The 18,473-nt window shown below is 39.8% G+C and overlaps 1 protein-coding gene across 3 annotated transcripts; it reads left to right on the forward strand.

Moving 5' to 3' along the window:
• Positions 1 to 362: 362 nt before the first annotated feature.
• nfe2.L (nuclear factor, erythroid 2 L homeolog) lies at positions 363 to 16,741 on the forward strand. Of its 3 annotated transcripts, XM_041582580.1 has the most exons (5): positions 363 to 508; positions 10,835 to 10,925; positions 13,837 to 13,974; positions 14,098 to 14,298; positions 15,497 to 16,741. In XM_041582580.1, exons 4-5 carry the CDS (start codon positions 14,230 to 14,232, stop codon positions 16,481 to 16,483), a joined length of 1,056 nt encoding a protein of 351 aa, XP_041438514.1. In that variant the 5' UTR covers positions 363 to 508; positions 10,835 to 10,925; positions 13,837 to 13,974; positions 14,098 to 14,229; the 3' UTR covers positions 16,484 to 16,741. The 3 variants fall into 3 exon arrangements, with proteins under 3 accessions (XP_041438514.1, XP_018103033.1, XP_041438515.1); XM_018247544.2 differs by lacking the exon at positions 13,837 to 13,974; XM_041582581.1 differs by lacking the exons at positions 10,835 to 10,925; positions 13,837 to 13,974.
• Positions 16,742 to 18,473: the final 1,732 nt, after the last annotated feature.

Below are 18,473 nucleotides of genomic sequence, written 5' to 3' on the forward strand. Positions count from 1 at the left end.
GCATTCCTTCTCTGCATATTTGAGATCTGCCAAACTGACCTTTGATGGGCTGTTATAGTAATGTTTATAGAGTCTCTCTGTTGCTTTAAGCAAATAGAGAACTTTTACTTATATGTATAAATGCAAAACTCATCAAATAATACTCCTTGTACAAAAACATTGCTCTTGCGTTAAACGTACTGTAATTGTAGCCTGATTATCATTGTGTAGATTGCTGTGTCTGATTGATATTAACTAATAATAACTAGTCGGCTTAGCATTTAGTCTGAATAAGCCATTAGCCCCCAATCCTAGCGAGTAGGGCTTGGCTTCTGTGGAGGAGGGAGCAGTGATCTGGAGGGTGTGGATAACAGAGGGTGGAGAGAGGGTACTTCTGTATGAAGTTTGTGGTTTAACTTGCTAATGCTGGAAGCAAGCGCTGATAAAGTGTGTGGGACTGAATATACATTATGTGCGCAGGCAGTCTCTGGTGATATGGAAAGTACTGAGCCTGGCAGTGGAGGGAGAGGTAAGAAAATAGAAAGAATATATGGCAAAAGAGATTCTATAAGACGGGAGATGATATAGCACATTCAGTACAGAATGGTTTCAAATAGTTTGATGATACAAGCAAGAAAGGGAAAAAAGGGAGGGGGGGCGCAGATACAATAAAATATGGACAGATAATATTTAAAGATAAAATACGGGTCTAGGGTACAGTGATGATGCACAAACAGAAGAATAAATGGTTTAAGATATTGGGCACTGAATATCATTGAACTGGTACTTGCAAGGCAGATCTCTCTTAAATTGGCCAATAATCATATATAGACAGCTAATGTTACATATTATATTTTATATATGGTCCCACGATGTACAACTCGCAACTGGTCTTGTGCCAACAAAAATACCTTTTTTTTTAATTTAATTTACAAAACTTAGACATGTTCGGTGCTGTACTTCATGATACTATTACATTATTTGTTACCAGCACCCAGGCAGACAATATATTTTTGTGTGAGTGCTCCTCCTTTGGGACTATATTTTATATATGTTTATATGCAAACTGACATATTTTTGCAATTTGTACACGGCCCCATGCTTAGCTCATAGAGACTCAGGTCTTCGAGCTCCACAACACCTCCATTTGGTAGCACTGTATTCATGGGGTGGATGGGAGAGGAATATGGAGATGCCCCTAGCAGGCATGGCTTTCAGACACTCAAGTTAGGGATTGTCAGTGGGTACAAGTGGTATAGAGCCCTATACTTACCCTTGCCTATGATTTTGTGCCTGAGAAATGATACTTAAAAACACAACATTTTTTAATGTGACATTGTTCAGTGTTAGAAGAAAAAATTTAATATTTTGTTTTCTTAAATAGTCAGTGCATGTACTATAGAAGTTCACGCAGGTAAAAAAACCAAAAACAGTTGCCCTATAAAGGACACAGTTGCCTTATGATTGGCCTCTACCAGTGAATAATTAAAGTAAACTAAAAGCTTTAAAAAAGGAGACTAAAGAGCGTCCAGAAGAAGTTGGAGATAACACAATACAAATTCATAAGTTGGGAAAAGCGTACAATCCAATATTCAAGTGTGTAGATGTGCCAATCCACTCAGCCATTGCCTGGCCATCATTTTTTATTTTGCTCAGCCTATCTATTTACCCAGTTTTTATTTTTACACTGAACTGTTCCTTTAAAGCAGGTTGAAGATTGGATATGTGCAAAATATAGGCAAATACTACAAAATAGTCAGTTTTGTTCTGCTACCAAGACTGAAGCTTGGTTGAAACTTTTCAGCAGCACTAGATTCCCAACACTGGAGTGGCTCAAGAACAAATAGGGGAATGTCTTATACTTTGATTTGACTTATTTCTACTTATTTGACCCACTGGGTTATTTTCAAACATAAAACAATGTCACATAAGAAAAAATAATTTTGAGTTTCAGTTCTTTGAAATAAACTTATCAATAGGGACAGAATTTAGGATTTGTCAATCAGCAACATGAGATTATTGCTCAAGGAATATTATAATGGGATTGCTGGTTCTTCATCTTCTATATTATTCTCAATTAACCATGCACACACCTTTTTGCTAAAGACAAACACCCATATGTAATATAAGGCACTAAATTTGCCCACGAGCAGTAACCCATTGCAACCACTAATGTTTGCATTTAAACAGGTGACCAGTAAATGCAACCCGCTGATTGGTTGCTATGGGTTACTGCCCCAAGCCAAACTTTTGTGGCTTTTATTACATAACCTCCAAAGAGTGGCCACATTAGGGCTCATTTACTAAGTGCTGGGCAGAGTATGAAGTGCAAAACAAAACACTTGTCCAAAATATTTTTTGCACACTGGCAGAGCTTGTGTCTTCTCAATAAATACAGAACTGCCTGTGGCAAGGGCATAAGTAAATGACCCCTGACTTCTGAAGTCTGGAGGTCTCTGTAGCCAAGAAAGATACTACTACTCTCACCCAGAGCAGCTAATTAGCAATTAGTTTTGCTCAGATTACAAATTAAAAAAATGAAAGCTACCTTCTGAGTGGTTGCTATAGGTAACTGTAGTGGTGAAATTTAGCACCTGTTAGTAAATCAGTCCCAGTTTGTTTTGAAGATCACCAGAAAACATGCAATCAGAAAGGTTGTAAAGCAATATGTTGTACTATGCATAGCTATCTCAATGGTCGTGCCCACTCATTTCTAGCAATGTATGTACATTTGTGCATATCTAAAGAGTAAGAAGGAAGAGTAAGGTTATGTTTCTGTACTTACAGTACTTAGCACATTGTGTCCTGTATTACACTGACCTGCATAGTGTCACACTGTCACAAGAAGTGATTAACTGGTCACTTTATTTAATGCAAAAGAGTGGTTTCACCTTTATTTTAACTTTTAGAATGTTATAGAATGGTTACTTCTAAGCAACTTTTCAATCAGCCTTCATTTTTTCTATTTTAGGGCTATTCCACACTGGGAGATAGCGACGCGTTTGCGGTCGCGGCGACAAAGCGCCGCGCCAGTCGCCGCGACCGGCGCAGGCGACAGTTTTGTATGGGCGCCTATGTAAAAACGCCTGTGCTAACCACACGAGGCGATGCGCTTTTCAACAGTCGCCTGAAAATGCCTCGCCAGGCTTTTTCAGGCGACTGTTGAAAAGCGCATCGCCTCGTGTGGTTAGCACAGGCGTTTTTACATAGGCGCCCATACAAAACTGTCGCCTGCGCCGGTCGCGGCGACTGGCGCGGCGCTTTGTCGCCGCGACCGCAAACGCGTCGCTATCTCCCCGTGTGGACTAGCCCTTACAATCATTGAACTGTTCATATTCCAGTCTTTTATTTATATCCATGTTGGGGTAATTTGGATCCTAGCAACCAGATTATTGAAATTGCAAACTGGAGAGCTGCTAAATAAAAATCTAAAAAACTCATAAACCAGAAATAATAAAAAATGAAAACCAATTGCAAATGGTCTCAGAATATCACTCTCTACATCACACTAAGGGGCACATTTACTATTGGTCGAATATCGAGGGTTAATTAACCCTCGATATTCGACCATCGAAGTAAAATCCTTTGACTTTGAATATCGAAGGATTTAACGCATTTCCTGCGATCGAACGTTCGAAGGAAAAATCGTTTGAACGATTCGAAGGATTTTAATCCATTGATCAAACGATTTTCCTTCGATCCCAAATTGGCTAGAAAGCCTATGGGGACCTTCCCCATAGGCTAATATTAAGGGGCTGATTCACTAAGGGTCGAATATCGAGGGTTAATTAACCCTCGATATTCGACTGGGAATTGAAATCCTTCGACTTCGAATATCGCCAATTCGATGGTCGAAGTAGCCAAAAAAAATACTTCGAAATTCGAAATATTTTTTATTCTAATCCTTCACTCGAGCTAAGTAGATGTGCCCCATAATGTTAATTTAAAGGTGAACAACCCCTTTAATATTCTGAAGATTCACCTTTCAGTCTGCTCCTTGGGGCACATTTACCTAGGGTCGAATATCGAGGGTTAATTAACCCTCGATATTTGACCGTCGAAGTAAAATCCTTTGACTTCGAATATCGAAGTCGAAGGATTTGGCACTATTCCTACGATCAAAGCAATAATCGTCCAATCGAACGATTAAATTCTTCGAATCGAACGATTCGAAGGATTTTAATCCATCGATCGAAGGATATTCCTTTGATCAGGAAATTGTTAGGAAGCCTATGGGGACCTTCCCCATAGGCTAACATTGGCCTCGGTAGGTTTTAGGTGGCGAACTAGGGGGTCGAAGAAATTTTTAAAGAGACAGTACTTCGACTATCGAATGGTCTAATAGTCGAATCGTTCGATTCGAAGTCGAAGTTCGTAGTCGAAGGTCGAAGTAGCCCATTCGATGGTCGAAGTAGCCATATTCGACCATTCGAAATTCGAACTATTTTTCCTCTATTCCTTCACTCGAACTCATTAAATGGGCCCCCTTGTGTCTTCCACCTTTCCTCTCTGTACAACCTGTTGTAATACCCCCATTAGGCCACTGGCAGCTGTAGTTAGTGTTGATATTAAAATACAGGTATAGGTCCTGCTATCCAGAATGCTCAGGACCTGGGGTTTTCCGGATAAGGGATCTCTCCGTAATTTGGATCTTAAGTCTACATTTATTTCCTTTAAAATAGGCAAAGTATGACCATAGATAACTCTGTGTGTATATAGAGTTTTCATTTTCTGTATATTTGCATACAAGACTCCTACCTTTAGGGGGCCCTGTTAAAAAATGTTCATCCTTCGGCGTTAACGTTTATTTTTGGTGGGTGACTAGTATCTTGGCTAGATAAGCAAATCATTTATGTTCATTTATTTTTGGAATAAGGGCTCAGCCACAGTTTGGCACCACAGGAGAAGGGTTTTAGAATTAAAATAAATGAAGCCTGGGGAATTTTAAAGAGTAAAGGTAAATCCAGCCCCTGTCTCACCCCATCAGTATTACTAATGGGGTCACTAAAAAAGCAAATGCTTTTTAAGGCTACACATTTATTGTTATTGCTATCACTACTTTATTACTCATCTTTCTATTCAGGCCCTCTCCTATTTATATTCCAGCCTCTTATTCAAATCAATGCATGGTCGCTTGGGTACTTTGGACCCTAGCAACCAGATTGCTCAGATTGCAAACTGGACAGCTGCTGAATAAAAAGCAAAATAATTTGAATCTAAAGGTAAATAACCCTTTTAATACTCCAAAAGCCAAGTGAGGAAAAAAAGGTGAATCCTAAAAATGTTATGGGGAAGTAGGCTCAGCAACTGAATATACATAATCAGGACATTAAAACACATTTATAAAGGATCAGTTATCAAGCTGCAAGTACTAGAGCACTCAGGGGTGCAACACCATTGTACCTTTTTGTGCTCAGTTAAAGGGCACTTGTGCCTAAGGATTTCAGTGGAGCTTTCACTTTGCACCTTGCACTGAGTCTGGAGCAAAATGAAAGGAGCAGTGCTGTGTGCACAATGCAACACTATACTTAACACCTGCCATTACAATTGGTAAGTACAGGACCCAGCTGTGTATTGTATTTACTGGTGCTCCCTAGCTTGCAAAAATTCTTATTTAGGGCTCTTAGAGACGAGCGTTTTTAGCGGCACTCCCCTGCGTTCCGGTAAAATGCAACATGCTGCATTCCAACCTGCGTTCGGCGCTTACATGCGTCTGTTTGAGTACAGCCACATTGAAAAGAATTCAGTGTGTCTACTCCTTAGTACGCCCTTACTAAAACTCTGAAAATCTTACAGCCACCATTGATCTTGCACAGGGCAATGTTACATAACATCCTGCTCTAGTCCTATGTCACATACTCCCTAAGGCAGACACACTAAGCAGAGGCAGTTAAAAGTTCCTATGACTAATAAGCTTTATGGCCAAGTCTGTAGCCATTTTTTATTTTAAAATCTTTTGACCACAGTGGTCATTTCTTCTATATGAAACATTAAAAAATGCTCTACTCCAGTTTATTTAGTATTGAGACTTCACTGATAGGTCTGTCAATTAAAGGGGAAGGGCAGTGGATTAAAAAGTGCAAAACGAATTCCAGGAGAGTGACATTTATACAGATCTCCAGGCCGGGTCACCAGAAGGTTCAGGCAAGACTTGAGGAGATAGGCGAAGAAGGCAGAGAGAAGCTAGACACAGAAGGCAGAGGAAGATAATGGATTAGAAAAGAGTTCAGGGAGAGGAGACTCAAAGAAGGGGAAACTGATCATTGGGTTATAGAGGGAGAAATTGGAAAAAAAAAAGCTGGGTATTATAATTCACAGCACCTAGAGATCCACTTGTTTGCCTGTTGGATCTGTAGAATGTTTTCCTCTTAGCAGTTTGAGTCTGGATCCATGCTATATAATGATTTGCCATATTTATACTGGAGCTGCAATATAGAGGAGGAATTGGGAGATGAGGATTAAAAGTAAATTGGCGCTTTTAGAGAAAGATTTCTGCTTATTTACCTAAACGTTTCCAATCAATTACAATTCTGTTAGATTTAACTGCTTGCCTACTATAAACCGCTAATTATATGGGACTGACTGTCAGAGACTACTACCGGCACTTTAGGTTTTTTTTCCATTTGTTCCACTTTGATATATACTGTGCAACATGCCGGCAACATGTGGTGTGGCAAGATAAACAGCGCCCTGGAGGAATAGGAACTGCCATTTATATGAACATGTACCCAAACTATAGTGAATGTTTAAAGGGGATATAAAGGCTGTTCTTAAATGATATGCTATTTAAAAATTAGTGCTCATAAGAGCACCTTCTGCATATCTACTTTAGCTCTCCTTTAATCCTTACTTTTAACAAATAGGTTTATTTTATCTTCTTGAATGGTTAATTAGTGTGTTTCTTCAACCTAAGGGCTTTAGCACACGGGCAGATTTGGGGAGATTTAGTCACCTGGCCTTCTCCCTGCCTTCTGTCTGCTAAAATGAAAAATCGGCTGCGGCAATGCACTCGCTACGCTTCGATTTCCGAAGTCACCCGAAGTTTCCTTGTGAGGCAACTTCAGGCAACTTCGGAAATCAAAGCACAGCGAGTGCATTGACGCAGGTGATTTTTCATTTTACCAGAAGGAAGGCAGGGGGAAGACAGTTCGGGGAGATTGTCGCCCCGAAGAAGAGGCGATTAGTCGCCAGGCGACTAAATCTCCCCGAATCTGCTCATGTGCTAAAGCCCTAACAATTGTAATGCATACAAGTGTCAATAGTGACTTCTGCTGAAATCAGCCAATCAGAGAAGGTGAAATCTGTCAGTGGTTCGCAGCATGAGTGCATTGGTTACAGCTGAAAAAATGTTAGGTTGAGAAACTCACAAATAAAGTGTCAGATATATAAAAAATAATAAACATTTGTTTATAAAAGAACAAGGAAACCCAAATTCAGTGGTGGAACCACTATGTCAGTAAATTCAGTGGCTGGATTTGTTCCACAGGTTGGTTCTGTTTGTATGACTGTCCCAGGGAAGTTTCTACTCTGCACCAACTGCTTTCCCAGTCATCCCTTTGTTGACTTGGATGCAATGGTACCCTCCAATGAATTCAGGTTTTCCTTAATGGAAAATGTACTATGCACCCACCTCCAGTGAATACAATCAATAATCTTGGTACTTTTCCAATGAGCACCGCACTTCCATCTTCATTCACTTCCCACTTGTGGCTGGCTGGGCACATGAACAGGATAGTTTAATTATTTCTGATCTTACTATTGTCCATGTGCTGATTTCTAATGGTACAATACAGTGCATTGAAATGGTCTCTGACAGCCACAATGGACTGCTGGGAAGTAAATGAGGATGACGGCATAGGAATAGTACCCCAGGCTGGTGCATTTTTCAGCAAAGAGGGCATTGGTCCAAGGTCCAAGTTATCCCATTTTGTTTGTCCATTAAAGGGGTTGTTCACCTTCAAATTAACTTTTAGTATCATGTAGGGAGTGATATTCTGAGACAATATGCAATTGGCTTTCATTTTTTATTATTTGTGTTTTTTGAATTATTTAGCTTTTTATTCAGCAGCTCTCCAGTTTGCTATTCCAGCAATCTGCTGTCCAAATTATCCTTGCAACCATGCATTGATTTGAATAAACGACTGGAATTTGAATATGAGAGGACCTGAATAGAAAGATGAGTAATAAAAAAGTAGCACTAACAATAAATGTGTAGCCTTATTAGGGATGCACCGAATCCAGGATTCAATTCGGGATTCGGCCAGGGTTCGGCCTTTATCAGCAGGATTTGGATTCGGCCAAATCCTTCTTCCTGGCTGAACCGAATCTGAATCCTAATGGAGTGGGGAGGGAAATTGCGGGACTTTTTGTCACAAAACAAGGAAGTAAAAAATGTTTTCCTCTTCCCACCCTTAATTTGCATATGCAAATTATGATTCACTAAGGATTTAGGGGTTCGGCCAAATACAAAATAGTGGATTCGGTGCATCCCTACGCCTTATGGAGCATGTGTCTTTTAGATGGGGTCAGTGACCCCCTTTTGTAAGCTGGAGTCAGCCGAAAAAGGCAAAATAATAAAAAAAACTATTCAAAATAAATAATGAAGACCAATTAAAAAGTTGCTTAGAATTGGGCATTCTAATACATAACTATAACTAAAAGTTAACTTTAATGCATTGCAATTGAGTGGATTTTTTAAATAAAAGCTTTCTAACAGATCAGTTACAACCAAACAGTGACCTTTGCCACATCCTGGGGCTGGTTTACTAACAGGTGCTAAGTTGTATTGTGCAGTTACCATTTCATAACTTCTTGCTTTCAGTTTCTGATTTGTACTGGACAGATCAAAACGAATTGCTTTTCTGTGCCATATGTCAGCCTATATAAAGCTTATCTTTTAGTTCTCTACCACCCTACTATAGAAATGAGAGTGATGGAGAGTACGTGTGACTAGGATCATGTCTGTAGTGAAAGGACAGTGACCAGATGTTGGGACCTCAAAGTGAGTTTGTAGACATATAAAGACATTACTCTCCCTGGATACCAATTCTATAAATGTAATGATCATTTTTTTTAACTTAAATGTCTTAGGGGCAGATGTATGAAGGGTCGAATATCGAGGGTTAATTAACCCTCGATATTCGACTAGGAACTAAAATCCTTCGACTTCGAATATCGAAGTCGAAGGATTTAGCGCAAATGCTGCGATCGAACGATTCGAAGGATTTTAATCCAACGATCGAAGGAATATCCTTCGATCAAAAAAACTTAGGCAAGCCTATGGGGACCTTCCCCATAGGCTAACATTGACTTCGGTAGCTTTTAGCTGCCGAAGTAGGGGGTCGAAGGTTTTTTTAAAGAGGCAGTACTTCGACTATCGAATGGTCGAATAGTCGAACGATTTTTAGTTCGAATCATTCGTAGTCGTAGTCGAAGGTCGAAGTAGCCCATTCGATGGTCGAAGTAGCCCAAAAAACACTTCGAAATTCGAAGTTTTTTTACTTCGAATCCTTCACTCGAGCTTCATGAATCGGCCCCATAGTGTAGAGATTTCTAAGAATAGCATAGAAAGTGGAAACAGGGTCTGTAACCTAAAAGTAAAATCCATAAAAATATTAAGCCATTGGCACAAGGGGCATATTGTCAACTCATGCCCCCCCCCCACCTTGTAATCAGTCCCTGTGTGTTCATAAGTGCCCAGAAGCAGATAAAATGCCCTGTTTATCCAGGATCTTAGAGAGAACAATGATTATACTATATAATATTAGGGATGCACCGAATCCAGGATTCGGCCTTTTTCAGAAGGATTCAGATTCGGTCGAATCCTTCTGCCCAGCCAAACCGAATCCGAATCCGAATTTCCATATGCAAATTTGGGCAGGGAGGGAAATCACATAACTTAATGTCACAAAACAAGGAAGTAAAGTTTTTTCCCCTTCCCACCCCTAATTTGCATATTGCGTACACATATATCCATATTCGACCAAATCTTTTGCGAAGGATTCAGGGGTTCGGCCGATTCCAAAATAGTGGATTCGGTGCATCCCTATATAATATATACACAAGTATAGGTTCCGTTATCTGGAAACCCATTATCCAGAAAACTCCGAAATATGGAAAGGCCATCTCCCATATACTCCATTATAATCAAATAATTCAGATTTTAAAAAATGATTTCCTTTTTCCTTGTAGTAATGAAACATTACCTTGTACTTCTTCCCAACTAAGATATAATTAGTCCTTGTTGGATGCAAAACAATCCTATTGGGTTCAATTGATGTTTAAGTAGACTTAAGCTCAGTTCAGATTCAACTAAAACACTGATTCAGTCTCTCATCATCTCCCGCCTTGATTACTGCAACTTACTCCTCACAGGTATTCCAACAAGTCACCTTTCACAACTCCAATCTGTTCTAAACGCGGCCGCTAGACTCATTCATCTAGCTCGCCGCTCAACATCAGCTGCTCCCATATGCATGTCCCTTCACTGGCTCCCAATCTCTTCTAGAATCAAATTCAAATTACTTACACTCACATTCAAGGCCCTTAATAATGAAACCCCTCCCTATATTTCATCTCTAATCTCCAAATACACTCCTTCACGAAACCTACGCTCTGCTTCTGATCTTCGCCTCACTTCTCCTCTGATCACTTCTGCCCATTCTCGTCTACAAGACTTCTCTCGGGCTTCTGCTTTTCTCTGGAACTCTCTGCCACAAGCTGTCAGACTTTCTCCTTCCTTCCAAACTTTCAATCCAAATTACAGAAAGATACCTTCTCCGGAAAACCCCAGGTCCCGAGCATTCTGGATAACAGGTCCCACACCTGTATATAAAATATTTTCTTTTTGTTTCAGGTAATATGCCCATGAGATACAGATGAAGGCTGAATGAGGCAGCAATTAAGTGATTAAGTGGTAACCAGACATTTTTAATACATGGCTTCAGGTAAGAATTATATATAATGTGCCCCCATTGTAAAATATAATAAGTCACCATAAGAGTTTGTTTTCTAGAATTGTCATATTTTAAGTTTTAACAAGGTGAAGGTAAGTCAAATTAGTGAATACTGTGCATCCACTAATTACAGGTATGGGACCTGTTATCCAGAATGCTCGGGACCTGGGGTTTTCCAGAAAACAGACCTTTCCGTAATTTCGGTCTTCATACCTTAAGTCTACTAGAAAATCATTTAAAATTTTAATAAACCCAATAGGCTGGTCTTGCTTCCAATAAGGATTAATGATACCTTAGTTGGGATCAAGTACAAGGTTCTGTTTTATTATTACAGAGAAAAATGAAATCATTTTAAAAAAAAATGGATTATTTGGATAAAATGGAGTTTATGGGAGACAGCCTTTCAGTGATTCAGAGCTTACTGTATAACGGGTTACCGGATAAAGCATCCTATACCTGTATTTCTGTAGTTAAAACATTTTTAAAACATAAGTTAGTATAAGTGACATAACTAGCATACAACAGACCCTGGATGGTCGCGGGGTCTTTATTATGCCCTCTCCACCCTACCAGCCATGTGCATGATCCTTACATAGATTTTTAAAAAATGTTTACCTTTTGGTATTAATTACACCCTTTTTTATTTCAACCAGTTTCCACCCATCTGTCTAAGGACATTAGTAGAACTGTTCAGGCTCTAAAAAGTCTACCAAACTGCAGTGGGCATTTATGTTGGCCATACATTATAGGATCTGTTCATTTGGTGAGGTCACTTAATCAGCAGCTTAAATCTGCCCCTGTATTGCAAACGCAAACATCATTATTGCTGTTATTAACTGTATAACACTTGCAGCTGTGGGTTCCAAATAAGTCATGCTGGGGTCTCACAGCAGTAAAAATGGTTTGGGTAAATAGGTTCACTAATATAACATTTACATATCTAAATATTTGTGTACATGATTTATTACCCCTCCCATTTCAATGTTTTGATAGCATTTTCATCACAATGATAGTTCTCCTTTGAAAGGCAAATTGTAACCTGCAAGACTTTTACGGGGCTCCTTGAGGCCAGCCTTATCTATATAATGCAGGAGGAGAAACAAAGGGAGGGAAGGAAAGGGGGGCTTGATAGGGGAAGTATATGCAGAAGGCAAGCAGCAGATCTGTCAAAATTTATAATTATAACAAAAATGATATAAAATAAGAGCAGGGCAGGAAAAAAATGTCACTACAGGCAACTGTGAACATGCAATTAACCTGGCAACCATTCACTATAAAATACAACTTGCAACAGGTTATCTCATTTTAACAGGGATTAACCAGGAATGACTATCTCACAGTCATCCATGGTTAATCCATCTACTCTCAGATGAAAGTATTTTGTGAAAAAAACACTAAAATGTGGAGACCAATGGAGAGTGAAAATTATAGTAGTAGTATTATTAATTGTACAGTTACAAAATATTTATTAGGACATGCATAGCCTAAGGCACGAAAAGTGTTATTCATATTGGTCTTCACATTTTACTCGTTTTTTTATAGTGTTGGTACCCACAGAGGTTTATGCAGTGAGGCCAAATGCCATTATTTTCTTAGATTGTTTTCACTGAAATGTATTTTTGGAGAAGACTTCAATACACACTGTTTACTCCATTTATTCAGCTTAAATATATTGTTATTGGACAAAAAATGCCTGATTTTTTTTAAAGGGTATGATATTTTTAATGCAGGAAATGTCTAAATGTCCTTAAAGGAGAAGGAAAGTGTTCTTGCTCTTGGGGGTGCCAAATGTTAGGCACCCCAAAGTGATTGTATTTACTTACCTGAAACCCCGAGCCGGTGCTCCTATCAGCAGAAAACTGCACCTGCCCAGGGTTCTTCCAGCGAGCACCAGGGAACGATCCTCTTCCGTCTTCCTCTTTCTTCACGTGGCTGCACATGCGCAGTAGAACGAAAAGCCGAAACTTTAAAGGGATCCCGTCATCGGAAAACATGTTTTTTTTCAAAACGCAACAGTTAATAGTGCTACTCCAGCAGAATTCTGCACTGAAATCCATTTCTCAAAAGAGCAAACAGATTTTTTTATATTCAATTTTGAAATCTGACATGGGACTAGACATGTTGTCAATTTCCCAGCTGCCCCATGTCATGTGACTTGTGCCTGCACTTAAGGAGAGAAATGCTTTCTGGCAGGCTGCTGTTTTTCCTTCTCAATGTAACTGAATGTGTCTCAGTGGGACATGGGTTTTTACTATTGAGTGTTGTTCTTAGATCTACCAGGCAGTTGTTATCTTGTGTTAGGGAGCTATTATCTGGTTACCTTCCCATTGTTCTTTTGTTTGGCTGCTGGGGGGAAAAAGGGAGGGGGTGAGATCAGTCCAACTTGCAGTACAGCAGTAAAGAGTGATTGAAGTTTATCAGAGCACAAGTCACATGACTTGGGGCAGCTGGCAAATTGACAATATGTCTAGCCCCATGTCAGATTTCAAAATTGAATATAAAAAAATCTGTTTGCTCTTTTGAGAAATGGATTTCAGCGCAGAATTCTGCTGGAGCAGCATTATTAACCAATTCATTTTGAAAAAAATGTTTTTTCCCATGACAGTATCCCTTTAACTAAAAAGTCGGTTATTTCTTTCAACTGCGCATGCGTCTGCCCCCGGAAAATTGAAGACGGATGAAGCCGGAAGATCGCTCCATGGTGCTCACTGGAAGAACCCCAGGCCGGTGCAGTTTTCTGCTGATAGGAGCACTGTCCCGGGGTTTCAGGTAAATAAATACAATCACTTTGGGGTGCCTAACATTTTGCACCCCCAAGTGCAAGACAACTTTCCTTCCTAAAGTCTGGTTGAGCTCATTATTTAGTGCTCTGTCAATTGAGATATTTGGTCTGTGCCCTTAGTGTCAAGGAAAGCTACACACACCACAACAACTAAACTGTGCTGAAAATGTGGGGATTTTCATGCAAGTGGAAAATATATTTCTTGGGATGGAGCTGTGCATATAGAATTGTTACCGGCCCTGAGATCACTATTAGTAGGTAATTTTTTACCTGTGATGGCTTTGTATAGACACCAATAGAATGTATTCAGTGTAATTTGTCAATCAAGGCTGCACAGTTATGAGTAATGAGCTAACATTCTGTCTTTCACATTTTTTCCAGCTTACAGATATTGGGTTCCTAGCAGAAATTCAGACCATTTAAAGCCAACGGCCTTTCAAAGTGTTCTGTTAAAATTATGCCCCATGCCCACCACCTAAAGGTCAGTTTTGTAAAGCCCGTTTTCTCACATTAATGGGAGAACGTAATCAAAGGAACATGGATGTGGCCTGGCAAGAATTCCTTTCCATTGCTGAACTACAGGTAGGGTAATGTCAATGTTGTGCCCCTTATGAAATAATAGTACTGCACTTTAATTATTACATAAGAGGAGCTATATTAATAATAATATTTAAGACATGTTGTTAAGCACATGAGCAGTTCACCCTATTACGTCTCATTTATTGATTTAATAGGCCCAGCCAATCACGCATTCATGCCATTAAAGTGGACCTGTCACCCAGATACAAAAATCTGTATAATAAAAGTCCTTTTCAAATTAAACATGAAATCCAATTTCTATTTTTTATTAAAGCATTCATAGCTGCTGTAAGCTCATTTAAAAATCTCCGCTGTCAATCAAATATTGTCTGCCACTCCTCTTTGCCTTAGGCATAGAGGCGGGGCAGACAATTACTTTCACTTTCCATTCAGCACTTCCTAGATGTCACTGCTCTCCACACATTCCCCCGTTCTCTTAACCATTTAATTGTGTATCCAGGGCATGGAAATGGACATCAGGTCCCTCATTCTGGTGCACAAACAAGATTCTGAGATGACACAAGGCTTGTCTTAATAACAGTGTCCACAAAATGGCTGCTGCCTGCTTGCTATTATTTTGAAATCCCAGACTGAAGAAAACAAGATTCAAATAATTTATATAGTGTAATTAAAGTTCATTTTGCTTGACTAATGTGATAAAATAGGATTTTGAATAATTTCTTTGGGTGACGGGTCCCCTTTAATGTGGGTCATTACAGGAATTGGCACACTGGAATTAATACCATACCCACTGTTTAATCACACCCAGTTGCACCAGCCACAACTTACTGTGTGGCTACAATGATACTCAAATTCTAGGAAGAATGCTGCATTGTGGGAGAAAGCTATTTTTGTCCAAAAACAGCACTTTGTACCACGCACTGAATTTCTAAATGAGTCTTTTTTCATGATAAAAACGGAGCCTTTTTTCCTGATAGTTTGCACCCTCTGCATCCTTTTAAGGGTTAATATAATGAAAGTCAAAAAATTTGCACCAGGTCTAGTAACCCATAGCAACCGATCAGCACATAGAAATTGCTGTTGACCTGTTTGAAAGCAAACAGCTTAGCCCTGGTGCAAACTTTGTAGCCTTTATTCGGTTTCCTTCACTTTCTCAACCTGATACCTTGTTCCACATGTCTAGTATTTCTTTTTCTAGAAAAAAATGATGACAGTTGTGTATATTTTATTTTAAACTCAGGGCCTTGACGCACAGAATACCTCTCCATATGATGCCATTGGTTGCGGAACATCTGCCATGCCTAGCTCTGACTATGGACCATGCCAGTACACACAAGGTGTAGCACAAAGTTTAAACCACAATATTCAGGCATATGAGCACCTTTACATGGACATGAATGCTTTGCAAGATCAGCAAATCCACACTTTGCCTTTGGCTTCTGCATTTGGCCCTACTGCCTACACAGGCATGCTCATCTCATCAAGCATAAATCACATGGGGGTATCAGGTCATTGTCCCCCTAAGACTCTACCTGTGAATGGACTCTTCCCTGTACCCACAATTCCTGATGTAGGTGTACCCAGCACAAACTCTGTACGCCAACTCTGCAAGGGCCAAGAGGACTTTGAATCAGACTCAGGCCTCTCATTGAATTTTAGTGATGGGGAATCCATTGAACTGGAAAATATCGAATCACAAAGATTGCAGGTGGAATACATGGAAATGATTCCTGCATTGGCAGGTCAAGACCAGTTTGGCATGGTACAGTCTCTAATGAATAATATAACCGATGCCCATCAGTATAGTGCATTGCAAAGTGAAGAACTGGTATGCAGCCGAGATGAAAGACGGGCAGCTGCCATGAATATTCCTTTTCCCACTGAAAGGATTGTTAACTTGCCAGTAGAAGATTTTAACGAGCTTCTCTCCAGATACACACTGACAGATACCCAGCTGGCTTTGGTCAGAGATATCCGGAGAAGAGGCAAAAATAAAGTAGCTGCTCAAAACTGCAGAAAACGCAAGATGGAAAATATAACCAGTCTCGAAAGGGAGATAGGGCAGCTACAGACTGAACGAGAAGGCCTGAGAAGGGAACAAGAAGAAGTGGGAAGGGTGATGGAAGACCTGAAAAGGAAACTCGAAAATCTCCAACAAGAGGTTCTGATTGTCTTAAGCGAGAAAGGCAGCCCTCATTATCATCTGGAAGACTTCATGTCCAGCTAGACTATACACTGTAGCCAGAACTGGGAATTAAAATCAAAATGGCATTTCAACTACACAGAGGCCCAAATAGCCCCCCAGAGACCCAGTAAATAGTGACTTTCTATGGCAACTTACAGCTGCCACAATCCACATATTGTTAGTCCAGAGTAGGACTCCCTTTCCCCCAAATAAGAGAGATTTAACTGACAGATCTGGTTGATACAGTATGGCAGGATAGTCATATCTGGCTAATGACTAGTCTACTTCTTGTATGATAAAGAATGACAAGCAGCCTGTTAAAGAAGTTCAAGACAAGCAGTCACAGTGGCCCACACTATACAGAGGGGCCAACGAAAAATCTAAATGACAAAGCCACTTTTTGCTGCAACAGTGCGCAAACCACTTGTCATTCATTTCCATTCAATTCAACAGTATACTGACCCCAAAAGAAACATCAAAGGGAAGAAATAACTTCATGCTTAATGCAAAACAGAGTTATGTCTTTGGATACTTTCATATGAACTGGAGAAAAGAGAAATTCTGCATAGTCATTTTAATCCATATCATTCACGGCACACTATACACTTGTATTTTGTTTTTTTTTAGCTTTAATTCTGTTCAGCTCTAATGGAGTGTAATACATCCTATTTATAAATGGTGCTTAATAGCATCTATTTCCCTTAAAGGGATACTGTCATGGGGAAAAAAATTTTTTCAAAATGAATCAGTTAATAGTGCTGCCCAAGCAGAATTCTGCACTAAAATCCATTACTCAAAAGAGCAAACAGATTTTTTTATATTTAATTTTGAAATCTGACATGGGGCTAGACATATTGTCAATTTCCCAGCTGCCCCAAGTCATGTGACTTGTGCACTGATAAACTTCAATCACTCTTTACTGCTGTACTGCAAGTTGGAGTGATATCACCCCCTCCCCCCCCAGCAGCCAAACAAAAGAACAATGGGAAGGTAACCAGATAACAGTTCCCTAACACAAGATAACAGCTGCCTGGTAGATCTAAGAACAACACTCAATAGTAAAAACCCATATCCCACTGAGACACATTCAGTTACATTGAGAAGGAAAAACAGCAGCCTGCCAGAAAGCATTTCTCTCCTAAAGTGCAGGCACAAGTCACATGACCAGGGGCAGCTGGGAAATTGACAAAATGTCTAGCCCCATGTCAGATTTCAAAATTGAATATAAAAAAATCTGTTTGCTCTTTTGAGAAATGGATTTCAGTGCAGAATTCTGCTGGAGTAGCACTATTAACTGATGTGTTTTGAAAAAAACATGTTTTCCGATTACAGGATCCCTTTAAATACACACAGAGTTAGGAAGGCACAGATTTTTGCACACTCACTTTCATCGCATTTATACGTGAGTGGGTTTTTGTTTTTGTCTGAAGCCTTGCTTTCACAGTTAAACATACTGGGGCTGATTTAACAGATTTTTTTATATTTTATTTTGAAATCTGACATGGGGCTGGACATATTGTCAGTTTCCCAGCTGCCCCCAGTCATGTGACTTGTGCTCTGATATACTTCAGTCACTCTTTACTGCTGTACTGCAAGTTGGAGTAATATCACCCCCTCCCTTTTCCCCCCCAGCAGCCAATCAACAGAACAATGGGAAGGTAACCAGATAGCAGCTCCCTAACACAAAATAACAGCTGCCTGGTAGATCTAAGGCCCCAGACACATATGTGTATATTTGCAGCATTTTTGGTGTGGTGCATGCCACGGACCGCACCGAAAAAGATGCAAATATCCACATGTGTGTCCAGGGCCTAAGAACAGCACTCAACAGTAAAGAACAGCACTCAACAGTAAAATCCAGGTCCCACTGCGACACATTCAGTTACATTGAGTAGGAGAAACAACAGCCTGCCAGAAGGCAGTTCCATCCTAAAGTGCTGGCTCTTACTGAAAGCATATGACCAGGCAAAATGACCTGAGATGGCGGCTACACACCAATATTACAACTAAAAAAAATACACTTGCTGGTTCA

Source organism: Xenopus laevis, chromosome 2L (genome assembly GCF_017654675.1).
Source record: "Xenopus laevis strain J_2021 chromosome 2L, Xenopus_laevis_v10.1, whole genome shotgun sequence".
In the NCBI taxonomy this organism is placed as follows: domain Eukaryota; kingdom Metazoa; phylum Chordata; class Amphibia; order Anura; family Pipidae; genus Xenopus; species Xenopus laevis.

What these genes read in the sequence shown, in the direction of transcription:
- nfe2.L (XM_041582580.1), top strand. Translation starts at nt 14,230, where the DNA reads ATGGGAGAACGTAATCAAAGGAACATGGATGTGGCCTGGCAAGAATTC. An exon ending in TTTCCATTGCTGAACTACAG is followed by an intron (nt 14,299 to 15,496) that starts GTAGGGTAATGT and finishes TTTTAAACTCAG; the next exon opens with GGCCTTGACGCACAGAATAC.